We start from the raw sequence: 13450 nt of genomic DNA, 5'->3' as shown, positions 1-13450 counted from the left end.
AATTGCTGACTGTGGCCTTAGGTTATGTTTGTAGGAGCCATCAAACTGTGTCAGAGCTGTATGGGATTAAAATTGTGTGCTTTGCTCTCTACAGAGGTTGTACCACATTTACGTTTCCACTGTAAGCGTATTTATCTCCCTATACTCTTTTCCATAATTTTTAATGACAACATAGTACTTGGAAGAGGGAAATACTGTTAATAGAAACATCCCTCATTTGACATTTCATTTGTTCCATTTTAGGAGGTCCTGTGCATGTACGTTTGGGGCACCGAGCTTTTTTCACATAATCTCAGGAGGGAATTTTGAGGATCAAAGGATATCTTTAGATATTTGAATAATTCCAGGGGTTGGGTGCCAGATTGCTTTCAAGGTGGTATTTTGTTGATTTATAAAGCCAGTCACACCAGTTTCACTGTACTACCACTCTGACTTTGGGTTAAAACAAACCATTTTAAAACTTGTTTATATTTAAGGACTTAAGGTTAATATAAGTGCAAAAACATTTGGTAATACTAGTAGTTGTAATAAGTGTTGCCAACGTAGTGCCTCACGTTAACTTTGGTGAATGTAGGACTCTCGTTGGGGAGATAGAGATTCAGAAGGCACATGGAGAAAAGGACCTGAAGTAGATTCCGAGTGGAGAAGAGGCCCACCAGAGAAGTAAGTAGAGTCAAGGAAAATAGTACCAATTAGACAGAGGTCCTGTTAATGGCTCATTAGCAGTTTCTCAGTTGGGTTTATTTTATAGAGGTGGGGAAAGGAGAACTATGAAGAATTGTGTGCATGTCTGCCACCAAAGTGTTTTTATAGTTTACTTCAACGGTGCTATAATTACGGACTTCTAGATATTTTGAGAAATAAATGCTTCAGGGTTTTTGTTCCCTAATGGAATAATACTGAGATTACAGTAAGAATGAATAGTTCTAGAACGTATTTTCCTTTTAGTTTTTTGCTTATGATTATTATGATGATTATTTTGAGAGAGCGAGGCAGGGAGAGAGGGAGAGGGAGAGAGAGAATCTTAAGTAGGCCCCATGCATGGCACAGAGCCCGGCACAGGGATTAATCTCACAACCATGAGATAGTGACCTGAGCTGAAATCCGGTCATGATTACCCACTAAGCCACCCAGGTGCCCCTTCCTTTAAATTTAAGTGGATTGAACCATCCTTCAAAAATGACTGCTCATGATAAGATGGCTGGTCATAAGTGCTATACAGAAATTAAGTTTTGAAAGCTCATAGTAATAGATGCCAGGATGCTTCTGGTAAAGTGCAGGTAGATACCTTTAATTGTCTACCTGTTTATTTGTTGATGTAAGATTTTATATTTTGTGTTATTTTTTATTAGGAGCACATATTATTTCAGGACTAGGAATCATGAATTTAGGCTGAAGTGGTTTTTAGAAGTGAATGAAATAATTCCCAAAAGGATCATTTGCTCTTAAGAAAATGGACTCTTACAGATGTTTGGCTTGTTGCTCTGTAGGGAGTGGAGACGTGGAGAGGGGCGGGATGAGGAGAGGCCTCATAGAAGAGAGGATGATCGGCCAAGGCGACTGGGGGATGAGGAAGAGAGAGAGTCTTCTCTCCGAGCAGATGATGATCGCATTCCCCGGCGTGGCATGGATGAGGACAGAGGTCCCAGACGTGGCCTTGATGAAGACCGGTTCTCTCGCCGGGGGGCAGATGATGACCGGCCTTCCTGGCGTAGTGCAGATGATGACAGGCCTCCCAGGCGAATTGGGGATGAAGACAGGGGAAGCTGGCGTCATGCGGATGATGACAGACCACCTAGACGGGGACTGGATGAGGACAGAGGAAGCTGGCGAACAGCTGATGAGGACAGAGGACCAAGACGTGGGATGGATGAGGACCGGGGGCCACGGCGAGGAGGTGCAGATGACGAGCGGTCTTCCTGGCGTAATGCTGATGACGATCGGGGTCCCAGGCGCGGCATGGATGATGACCGGGGCCCAAGGCGTGGGTTGGATGATGATCGAGGACCTTGGAGGAATGCTGATGATGACAGAATTTCCAGACGTGGTGCAGATGATGACCGGGGGCCTTGGAGAAGCACAGATGATGATCGGATTCCCAGAAGGGGCGAGGACTCAAGGCCTGGTCCCTGGAGACCATTTGTCAAGCCAGGTAAAATTCTGGTATTCAGAAAACCAGCTTAGATGCTTTATAGACTCTGCTTGATGTGTTTTACAAATGGAAAGTGTAATCTTGCATATGCTAATCACTATTCTGTAGTGTTTCAAACAGGGACATTTCAAATGACTGTATTTCAATATCTAAATAAAAAGTTATTTTTTAGCTAAAAAATGAAATTTTAATGTATAGATAAAAACGATTAGGCTATATTATTATTAGTTTCTGGATAAATTGGTCTTTTATTTTCCCTTAGGTGTTTGTGCAGTGACTTTTATCTCAGGAGCTTGGCTTTGATATCCCACACACCAGAACAAGTTAAATAACCTTACCCCTTTTTCTGCTTAAGCGATTCGTGCTTTTTTCCCCCCCTCTGCCTGCTGACTGCTTCTTTGAGGGCTCTTGTCCCATCCCTGTCCCTTAAGTATTGGTGTTTCTCAGGTTCTGTCCTACACCAGCCTTCTTGTGTAAATAATGAAAAAGTATACTAAGTATCTGCAGTCTTGCCTACCATGGGGTTAGGCTTACGGGAAGAGCTGTTCCTTACTTTCTCAGTCTTGGGCCTGCTCATGTTTTCATACTTTTTTGTTCTTGAGCAGTTGTACATAATCTGTGACTTCTGTTACCATCTTCTCCAGGTGACTTCTTTCCTTACCTTCAGACCCATGTTACCAGTCTCATGCTGCACACAGTACAGTTCTACCTAGAAATGTCTCTGACGTGTCGCCTTTAGCCTGTTGAAACTGAATTCCCACCCACAGGCTTCTCATCAGGGCCACTGCCATCTGTCCGATTTTATAACCTAGAGATCTGGGAGCTGTCCTTTGCCCTCTTTCATCCTTTATGATAAGTCTTTTCATTTAGTTCAGTTCTGTTTCCTTGTGTTCCTTAAATCCACCCACTTCTCTGTTCCCCTAACAAGTGCTTAGGTCTGGGCCGCTATCATGCTTTCCTTGAACTCTTGCTGCTCCTGGTCCCCGCAGGCTCTCCCACTCCTGACTCGGAGCAGTAACTGGAGGCAGCCGTCCTAAATGCACATTTCAGTGAGCAGCTTCCTTTCCTTTGCCCTTGGTGTTTCTGTCTCTTCTGGTCTCCATTCCTTCCACTGTCTGGCTGTGTGACATTTCTGTGCCTTGTGTAAAACAGGGATAACGGTGTGGTAGGTTCTCATTAATTCACGATAGATGTTTTATAGTCACTGTGAATACTGAATCATTGCTCTGAAGGAAAATACCAGATTAGGTTCCGTTAAGCCCTCTGCTCACAACATTTCTGTCAACCAATGAACGCAGAACCTTCTTTTGTGCATTTCTGTTTTAACATGTTAATTGACTCATTAACATTGAACTCGTGGCCAGCAGCACTGTACCTCCTCAGTGAAGCTTATCTAAAATGGTATTTTTTCTGTAAGGCGCATCCATCACCTTCTTGTGCTTGGGACACGAGACAGCACTGCAGCACAGTGCTTGAGGGCCATTTTAAACCGTGAAATCACCAATAAAACACAAAAACGCAAAGATGTGTTGCTAATTTTAAGACCAGCAAAAGGATACTTGTTTTAAAGTAGGAGAGCTGGGGCGCCTGGGTGGCTCAGTCAGTTAAGCGTCCGACTTTGGCTCAGGTCATGATCTCGCGGTTTGTGAGTTCAAGCCCCGCGTCGGGTTCTGTGCTGACAGCTGGAGCCTGGAGCCTTGGATCCTGCTTCAGATTCTGTGTCTCCCTCTCTCTCTGCTCCTCCCCCACTTGTGCTCTGTCTCTATCGAAAATAAATAAAATGTAAAAAAAATTTAAAAAAGTATGAGTGCTGCAGCAAGAAGACAGGGCTGTTGCCTTGTTCACCCTCCACTGTGAATGGGCTCTTCCGGCGACTCAGATACCATTCTGCACGTGTCTGCGAGGGACTGTAAAAGTGCTTGAGTATTAATTTTAGCAACTTACAAATTTTAGCAAGTATGTAAAGTGGCAGGTATGGGATTTACTTAGCTCAAAGCTATGGAAAGGATTAAATGAGTTAATATACACGGAAGGTTTAGAATAGTGCTGTGGCACGTTGTAATAGAAATGTTAGCAACAATAATAGTCCTGCAAGGGTAATAGGTTTTCATGTAAATCTGCTCCCTTTGGCCTCTTTGTGCAAATTTATTACATTCCTAGGTTTGGGCATCCCAGCCTTAAGTGTGAGGTGATGGATAGGGTGGGGTCAAAGGATTGATCTTTCTTTGTTCCGTGATTGCATGGGTAGTAAATGAATATGAAAAGAAAGTTTTTAGTTACAAAGGTTTTGAAAATGTTGCAACATGTGAGTGAAATTACAGTTGGGGCTCCCATCTCTCAGAGATCTATTTCCTAATCCTCCACTTTTTAAGTTGTTTTGCTTAAAATGAGTTGTCTGTTTACCATCAGAACAGATTTTTATAGCCATAATCTCAGCATATGAAACAACCCAGGCTATATAAATTTCCCTTATCTTACATGTTCCTCCCTGTGTGTTAGAAAAACAATAATAGGTAGTTGTAAATATAAGCTGGTGATTCTGTAAAATGATATAAGTAGCTTTAGTTTTTAAAAAAAATTTATTTTTATTTTTTTTTCATTTATTTATTTTTGATCGAGACAGAGCACAAGTGGGGGGGGGGGGCAGAGAGAAAAGGAGACCCAGAATCCGAAGCAGGCTCCAGTCTCGGAGCTGTCAGCACAGAGCCCGGCATGGGACTTGAACCCACGAACCGCGAGATCATGACCTGAGCCGAAGTCGGACGCTTAACCAACTGAGCCACTCAGGCACCCCTAGTTCTCTTTAAAAATAAGATTGTATTGTATTTTTGATTGTTTATTTTTGAGAGAGTGAGAGCGAATTGGGGAGGGTCAGAGAGAGAGGGAGACAGAATCTGAAAAGTAGGCTCCTCACTGTCAGCACAAAGCCCGATGTGGGGCTTGAACCCACAAACCATGAGATCATGACCTGAGCCGAAGTCAGGTGCTCAACTGACTGAGCCACCCAGGCATCCCTGGAGTGTCTTAACTTAACGTACATAATGGTGATATTAATGTCAACATAAAGATGTGTAGTCATAGTTACCAACTTGGGTTTCTGGAGTATTAAAAAAATTTTTATTTCTTAAAAAAAAAAAAAACAAAAAAACCAACAGGTGGCTGGAGAGAGAAAGAAAAGGCCAGAGAAGAGAGTTGGGGTCCACCTCGAGAATCGAGACCATCAGAAGAACGTGAATGGGATAGAGAAAAAGAAAGAGAGCGAGATAACCAAGATCGTGATGAAAATGACAAGGACCCAGAGAAAGAAAGAGAGCGAGAAAGGGACAGAGAGCGAGAGGGGGATCGAGAAGACCGCTTCAGACGGCCGAGGTTTGATGCTCTGATTGGGACTCTATGTGGAATTACAGCTGGGATTCTCCTAAATACTCTTGGGTGTTTTCCCAGATCATGTTGAGAAATGGTGTGCTGCATCCCTCAACCGACGTCCCCTTTTAACAAAGTTGAGGAAGTGAGGCTGACACCGTGTAGCTTTCTGTAGGTTTTGTAATGATTTAGTAAGGAAGCCAGACCAGGTATCTTTACCCATCTGTTGCCTATCCTCTGTGGTTTAAATTCTTCAGTTATATAGTCCTTAAACTAGTAAAAGCCCCTTTTACTTTTATTAGCGGTAACAGTTCTAGCTTGCTTCTTCTGGCCAAATTGGCTTTGTGCTGATGAATCTAAACCAGCACTGTTTTTAATACAGTTTTCTGCAAGGATGAAATTGTCTTGGATCTGTAATATCCAGTATGGTAGCTATTTGAATACTATTTGGCTATTGAACATTTGGAACGTGGTAGTGCTATTGACAGAATGTCTTGACTTTGTTTCAGTTAATTTATGTTTAAGTAGCTACATACAGGTTGTGGCTGTTAGGTTGGAAAGCACAGATCCGGATAATCTCATTTGACCTGTACACCTGAGGCATCAGGTTGAGATCAAGTTATAAATCTAAACTTCATCCCTGTTAGGTTTGTAAACTCTCTCAGCACCGACTCGGAAATGATCTGTTCACATACGCTATCATGCATGTAGTTTAACAACAGAATTTAACATTTTGAATGGCTGCAGGGATGAAGGTGGCTGGAGAAGAGGACCAGCGGAGGAATCTTCGAGCTGGAGAGATTCAGCTCGCCGAGATGATAGGGATCGGGATGACCGTCGTCGGGAGAGAGATGATCGCCGTGACCTAAGAGAAAGGCGAGATGACAGAGACCGAAGAGGACCTCCTCTCAGATCAGAACGTGAAGAAGGTATGGATGGCCTGCATGTTGCTGGACTATCAGAAATCCATAATTTCTGGGGAAGTTTTGAGTTTTATTTAATTATCTCACTCATGTAAACATCAAAAATAAGATCATGAATATTCAGTTTAAAATCTATAGTTTTCGTAATCTTCGTCACTCTGTGAAGTTAGCTCATTTCTAAATTCAAAGTATATCAGTAGGCTAATTACGTTGGATAGTAGTGATATATATTGCTTTGAAAGCTTATTTTATGTAACCAGGAAATAGTGTATTTGTTCTTTAAAAGTAAGATCTTGGTAGAGAAGCACAAAGTGTAAAACATTGTTTCTCTGAAATTGTGACTACTGAAACTTTAGCTTAAAAAAAAAAACAAAACCCGTGTTGGGGGCGCCTGGGTGGCTCAGTCGGTTAAGCGTCCGACTTCAGCTCGGGTCACGATCTCACGGTCTGTGAGTTCGAGCCCCGCGTCGGGCTCTGCTGACCGCTCAGAGCCTGGAGTCCGCTTCGGATTCTGTGTCTCCCTCTCTGCTCCTCCCCTGACTCATGCTCTGTCTCTCTCTGTGTCTCAAAAATAAATGCAAAAAAACCCAACAACAAGCAAACAACTATGCTTAATGGCTACTTTGCTGTTCGATTTCAATAAGAGCCAAGAATTTTATTATTTTTTTTATGGGGGTTCTGCATTGCTACCTTTAGTACAGGATTTCTGAGTAATTGGAAACATTCTTTTTGCTAAAGTTCTGTTTAGTCTGAGCCAATACAGTACAGCACCAACTTACTCTCTTTTTCTGTTAAACTTTTAGTAAGTTCTTGGAGGCGTGCTGATGACAGGAAAGATGAGCGGGCAGAAGAGCGGGAAGCCCCTCGTCGTGTCCCCCCCCCAGCTCTTTCAAGAGACCGGGAAAGAGACCGAGAAAGGGAGAGAGAAGGTGAAAAAGAGAAGTCCTCTTGGAGAGCTGAGAAAGATCGGGAGTCTCTTCGTCGTACCAAAAATGAGACTGATGAAGATGGGTGGACCACGGTACGACGTTAAATCTCAAGATAATGGATTCAGACTCATGTCTCACATAGGTTTGATCCCATTCAAGGATTATTATACTTGTGCGTCAACCAGGCTAAATTGGATTCTTTAATGTTGTTTCACCATAACACAAAAAGCATGAACTTGTATTAATCCTCTATAATAGATTGATCATGCACCGTACCCACAGGAGGTTGGACGACGAGGCCATTTTCTGGAATTTGAGGTGTTGCATTATTTCATCAATCATTTGTTTACAAAAGAGAAAAACTAAAAAATAAATTAAAATGTGAACCCTTCAGGTATGGAGTAACACCTGTATCTTGGTATAGAACTGATTTTTTTTTTTTTTTTTTTTTTTGAAATACCATATTCATTTGGAATGAGGTAAGGTTCTGTTATAGAAAATGTATTTGAAGACTCTTCAAAGCAGGGGCTGAAACAATTTCCACACCATTAGTGGTTGAGACATACCTCTAGATACTTTGAGGTATTTACTATATTAACTACATTTAGAAAGTTTTTAGGTTCACTATAAGTGCAGTAAACATTACAAACATTGGATACAGTGGGATTTTCTGTAGGTTTTACTTGAGAGGTGAGTATAAAGCAATTTGCAGTCATGATTGTAATGACAAGAATACTGCTCAAGTGTGAATCCGAAACAGTTACAGCTTTTAAATTTTAAAGCATTTGGTAAACTGTTGCTGAGTGTTTTCTGTTGCCAATAGCAAACTGCTTTTCCATTAATGGAGAATTCATGCCTTTCAAGCATTTTAAATATGACAATATTTATAAATGTGTGGTTTGGAGGAATTGTTTAAATTCTTTTTCCTAATTTCCTTTCTCTTCAGGATAGATTCTTTGAACAAGTAATTTGTAGTAATGACTGTGTTGACTTCAATTTTGGAGTGTTGTAGCTATGTTAAAGATTAACTATTTGGTCTTATTGAAGCCAACACAGAACTTGCTGCTGTGTTTTTTCTTCAATGATAAATAAAATACTTACAGAATTTGTTTTAGTGTTGATTGATTTGTAGTTACAGTCAAAGTGTTTTATTTATTATGGTGAGTTTACATATCCAGTTGAGTGTGGTTTTGAGTTTTTTGGGCCATTAAATGTCTCAGTATGTAGGATCAAAGAAAATAACCCAAGTATAACAGAGCAGATGTGGCTACGATGTTTCCTTCCATAATTAAGGATCCCCTTAGTTTCCTTGTAATGCCATCCTCTCTGTGAGTTTATATATATGGGGGGTGGGTGGGTGAGTGGTTTACTGTTTCGGGTATTCTCAAATTAGAAACATCATAGTTTCAGAGAATGTTAGTTGCAAATTGATAGTGGCTACAGACATGTAAATTATTTCCAGTGTTGAGTGGTGGGGAGAATTCCTGTTGGTACAGCTATAAGGCCAGAAGAGGGAGTATTGATGCTTCTTTACTTAATCAGATGCAGCGTTTTGGTTTGATGTTACCAGCAATGGAAGCCACTGTTTTCAACATTTAATCTTTTTTTTTTTTTTTAAGAATTTTCTAAATGTTTGTTTATTTTGAAAGAGAGAGAGGGAGAGAATCCCAAGCAGGCTCTAGACTGAGCCACCCAGGCACCCCAACATTTAATTTTCTTAATATATTTAGTATTTCAAAAAGTGGAAATCTTAAAAGATATTTGGGGGAGAAGGCCTTTTCTTTGTAACCAATAAAAGAACTTGGGGCAGTAACCTGCTGAGTGTCCAGACACTAGAGCAGGACTGTACCTGTGACATCACTGATTGGCCCCAAGGCACGATTTATTAGCTGATTAGATGAGTTGTAGTTGCATGTCTGACGGTTAGCCTGCATTTCCAGGCTAGTCTGCAAGCTACTAGGACCCTTTCCCAAATATACGATGCCCCCCAGGTTCTTTGTCCTGGGAGGTGTGAGTCCAGAGCACGGGATAGGGTCAGAAGAGTCAGCTGCTGCTCTGTGGTCCTGCTCTTAAGTTTCTACTCTGAAGGCCTCCCCACCCCAGTTTTCACAGGTGTCAAAGGAAAACCAAACATCCAATCTACTCACTATGTGTAGAATGTCTTCCATGTTTTCGGTGGCATCTGCTTTTTTTAAGGTTTACTTATTTTGAGAGAGAGAGCACATAAGGGGGAGGGGGGCAGAGAAAGGGGGAGAGAGAATCCCAAGCAGGCTGTGTGGTCAGCACAGAGCCTGACCTGAGACTCGAACCCATGAACTGTGAGGGATGATGACCTGAGCCAAGATCAAGAATTGGACACTTAACCGACTGAGCCACCCAGTCTGCATTTTTAAACCAGAACACCATTGCTATTAATACAGGTGAATTCTAAGAGTGGAGACAGTGGCCCAGAAAAGACTACAGCCATCTAGCTGTTTGTATTGGCTTCCAGGAAGAAGTTGGCGTCTACGTATTGGGGTGCTTTTATGTTTTAACTGTGTTTTGTTTTTACCCAAAGACATTTGGACTGTGGATTCATTTTATAATTTTACAAGTCTAATGGACATATATATTGGACACTGGAAGGAATGAAGGAATGTTCCTCGTGCCTAAGCACAGACTAGAAGGTTAGGACTGACACCCAAACTTGCCTGCCCTTTCCCTTGAGGCACGCATATTTGTAGTATAATTTTAAAATACATACATAATTTTGGCTTACTTACAATCTATGCCAAAAGTTGTAATAAAAGTTAATTCTGCAGCTTCTAAAAAGCACTGCATAGGAAAACTAAAATACACAGAAGTTAAAAGCTACTGCAGAGATCTCTACAGAAGAGGACAAGCAAGGTAGGGCAGTCTAGTCTGCCTGCACAGCTGGTAAAGCTCTTTTGAGATTCCATACATTGTTTGATTTTTTTAGCCAAACATATAGCCATATTTTTATAAAAACAAGATCACTTTGTCATACCAATTATTTTATGTATTTTTGAAACTTTGGAAAATTGGATTTCTTTTACCCTAAATAAAAAAAAAAATTTTTTTAAGGTTAAGCATCCGACTCTTGGTCTCGCCTCAGGTCATGATACCGTGGTTTGTGGGTTTATTCCCCAAGTAGTCAGGCTCTGCATTGACAGCGTGGAGCCTGCCTGGGATTCTCTGTTCCTCCCATGCTTGTGTGTGCTGTGTCAAATAACCTTAACAAATTTTAAATTTTAAGTCAACTCTGCCACCAGTGTGGAGTTCAAACGCACAACTGACTACAAGATCAAGAGTCACTTACTCTGCTGCCACTGAGCCAGCCAGGTGCCCCACACCCTAAATTAAATTTTGCAAGTATTTAAAGTTTTAGATCAAGAGGTCTCTAAGTCTGCTCTTAGGTGCATTAGAGCGTGGTCAGATTTTCCCTAAAAGATCTCTAGAAAATGTAACTGTAATGTTTCCTTTTCACGCTTCAACTCCCAGCATTGTAATGTTAGCTGGGAAACAGGAAAATTTGAGGGGGGGGGGGGAGGGGCTGAAACAGGTGCATTTTAAATGGATGAACATGATGGTTGCTGGTCCAGGGTCTTTGGGATACCTTTCTTGATACTCTTCACTTCAAGACTTGAATAAACTCCACGTTGCACATGTTCACAGTTTGGATAAAACAGTGATCGTGTCAATATCAAATCCTTATTAGGCACACCTCATCACTGAGGGATTCTCCTATTGAACGAGCCACGTGCCCGAGATCTAGAAACAGTGTCTAGAACCATTTGGATCTTTGAAAATACAAAGCACTTGCCTGCCTAGTTCTGGGTTGCAGAAGACATGGGCCTGTAGTGATCTTTGGAAAGGTAGAACAGTAAGAAGCTAACGGGAATTCCTACTGACCTGACACCTCCCCAAAACCAAAAGTAAATGGGTATATTTTCTAGCACAATAAGAGAATAATTACATGGTTTTTTATGAAACTACTTGAGTTTAAGACTAGTCCTATCTTAAGTTCTGTGGTCTGGGGCTAGACTAGCAGGAATGGATCTTCTCTTGGCTAATGCACTGTTTGCCAGCACCTCTCCTCCTTGTTCTGATGCCGTTTCCCTCCACCAAAAAAGGCCCCTAGCCTTCCAGTGTTATTTACTCCAGCCTGTATTCTACCTTCAAAGGAGTGTTCAAGCCAATTTGTTGTAGAGGAAATTAGTGGTTTGATAAAAAAACAATCTAACGTAGAGTAGCTCAACTCTCCTACTTGAATCTATATATTTATAACTAAATCTCTTGCTGGTGTTTTCAGATAGTGATGTATTTTGTACATTCATATACGTTCATCCTAATTCACTGTTTTTGGCTCTGTATCTGTCCTGATGGTAGCTGCATGCCATTGTGGGACATCCAGCATGGATGTAAAAATAAGGGTGCGACATAAAGTAGGGATTAAGGATGTTTGCCTAAAGATCGGGTCTAATCTCCTTCAGATAAGTGGTGGGATTCCAGAAACAGACTAGGGTCTTTGAGGGAAAAAGCACGAGGGTGGCCATGTTCCTGGTCTTCAACCCCCATTCCACAAGTAACTCCTTTAGTGCTTATTCTGGTTTGAAGACTGCCTGTGCCTCAAGCCAGACACAGCCCATAGTGGAACCTTCTTGAGCACAGGTTATTACATTAACCTTCTGCAGCTCAAAGGATTGCATCTTCCATTTAGTTTGAGAGGCAACAGCTGGAATGAGCTTTCCACTATTAAGGAACCTTGAAACTGATGAGCAGGGTGACTAAATACTGCTCCCTTTTGATCTTACAAATGTTTTTCAGCAATTGGAGATGGGGAGGTGGGTGCATATGGACAAAAGGCCAAGTAACAAAGTTATAGGCAAGATTAATGAATTCATATACTGTTACTGTATAAATACACAAGTCAGGTTTTTTAAACAGCACCAATTTCCAAGTGTATACACAATAAGATTTTAACTTGGCACAATTTTTCAAGGTGGAAAGACTAGTTCCTAGTTCGGTAATAAAAAGATCTGGTACATAAAACGATAAGGAGCTGTACTCTACCTGCTACAGATTGTACATTTTTTACACCTCCAGCCAAGACCGAAACAAGCCACAAGGAGGGAGTAACCCACACAAATCAATACTGGAAAGTTTACTAAACCTTCACTTCTCAAAACAGTGATGCTGCCAGGGCTTGCTTCACCTGGAATTAGAATAACTGATTTAAGGACAACTAAGAAATTGTTTCAAACAATAAAATAGTCAATTTGCCGACATTCCATAAAATCGTCAGTTTCAAGTCCAGTTATGAGGCTTTTAAAAAAATATTCTAGACCTAGTAAAGTGCCTCCATAAAATTAAACATCCGAGATTAGATGGAGACACTTCATACTGATGCGCATCTAAAATAGATCGACGTATACCGTAAATAAACAGCGCCACTAAGTTGCCATATTTCAGGTAGTGGAATACACACCCAGCCTTCACCGTCTGGATGTGCACAAACTGGAAACTATAGACATAAACAAATCAAGATGTTAGCGTCTAGTCTCAACCGCTCTTCGACAGGAAAGTACTCCGTACGGCCGGCTTGCTTTGACAAAACCAAGACTTCTTCCCAAGCTGAGCCAACTGCTGATCTCCAAGCCTCTCCCACAGCGAGGGAAAGACGGTGCGCAGACCAAAAATGAGAGAGCGGGCAGGCGGTTGACCCTGGTGGCGTCAGGTGGGGGCAGACGGGAGCCCAGGCGCTCAGCGTAGCTTCTTCCCCGGCTGGCAGTCCCTGGCGCTGCGCGGCGGCGGGCGGGCGGCGGGCGGCGGCGGCACTTTGGAGAGCGGGCAGTACTTGATGGTGTGCGCGTTGTCGCCGCTGGCACCGCACAGGGGACACGTGTAGCGGCGCAGCACCGGGCACAGCACTCGCCCGTCGGGTCCCTTCAGGATGTGGGTGGTGTAGAGCGCCACCGCCTCCTTGTTGTTCCGGCAGAACACGCACACCTGCAGCTCGGGCTTGAGCAGTCGGGCGGCGGCCGCCCCGGAGGCGGCGTGCAGCCGGGGCTCGGCCGCCCACG

General features: G+C 42.3%; 2 protein-coding genes across 2 annotated transcripts in view; one reads left to right on the top strand and one right to left on the bottom strand.

Annotated features, from left to right (window-relative positions):
• The window catches only part of EIF3A (eukaryotic translation initiation factor 3 subunit A), a 35465-nt gene extending 26989 nt beyond the window's left edge, over positions 1-8476 (top strand). Inside the window, exons 18-22 of the mRNA XM_040486594.1 lie at positions 575-663; positions 1491-2152; positions 5308-5521; positions 6263-6444; positions 7242-8476. Coding sequence (XP_040342528.1) covers positions 575-663; positions 1491-2152; positions 5308-5521; positions 6263-6444; positions 7242-7471 — 1377 coding nt within the window. The 3' untranslated portion in view covers positions 7472-8476. The remainder of the gene's footprint in view (positions 1-574; positions 664-1490; positions 2153-5307; positions 5522-6262; positions 6445-7241) is intronic.
• A 3773-nt stretch (positions 8477-12249) lies between these two features.
• Positions 12250-13448, bottom strand: NANOS1 (nanos C2HC-type zinc finger 1; the record flags this gene model as incomplete). The annotated part of the gene is made up of 1 exon (XM_040486926.1): positions 12250-13448. A coding segment is annotated over one exon (318 nt), but the record flags the coding sequence as incomplete, so codon positions are not given.
• Between the last annotated feature and the right edge of the window lie 2 nt (positions 13449-13450).

The sequence above is a fragment of the Herpailurus yagouaroundi genome, unplaced genomic scaffold (assembly GCF_014898765.1).
Source record: "Herpailurus yagouaroundi ecotype Mexico unplaced genomic scaffold, PumYag 163, whole genome shotgun sequence".
NCBI lineage: Eukaryota > Metazoa > Chordata > Mammalia > Carnivora > Felidae > Herpailurus > Herpailurus yagouaroundi.
Note: the sequence above shows the minus strand (reverse complement) of the source record. Positions and strands in the feature narration are given on the sequence as shown.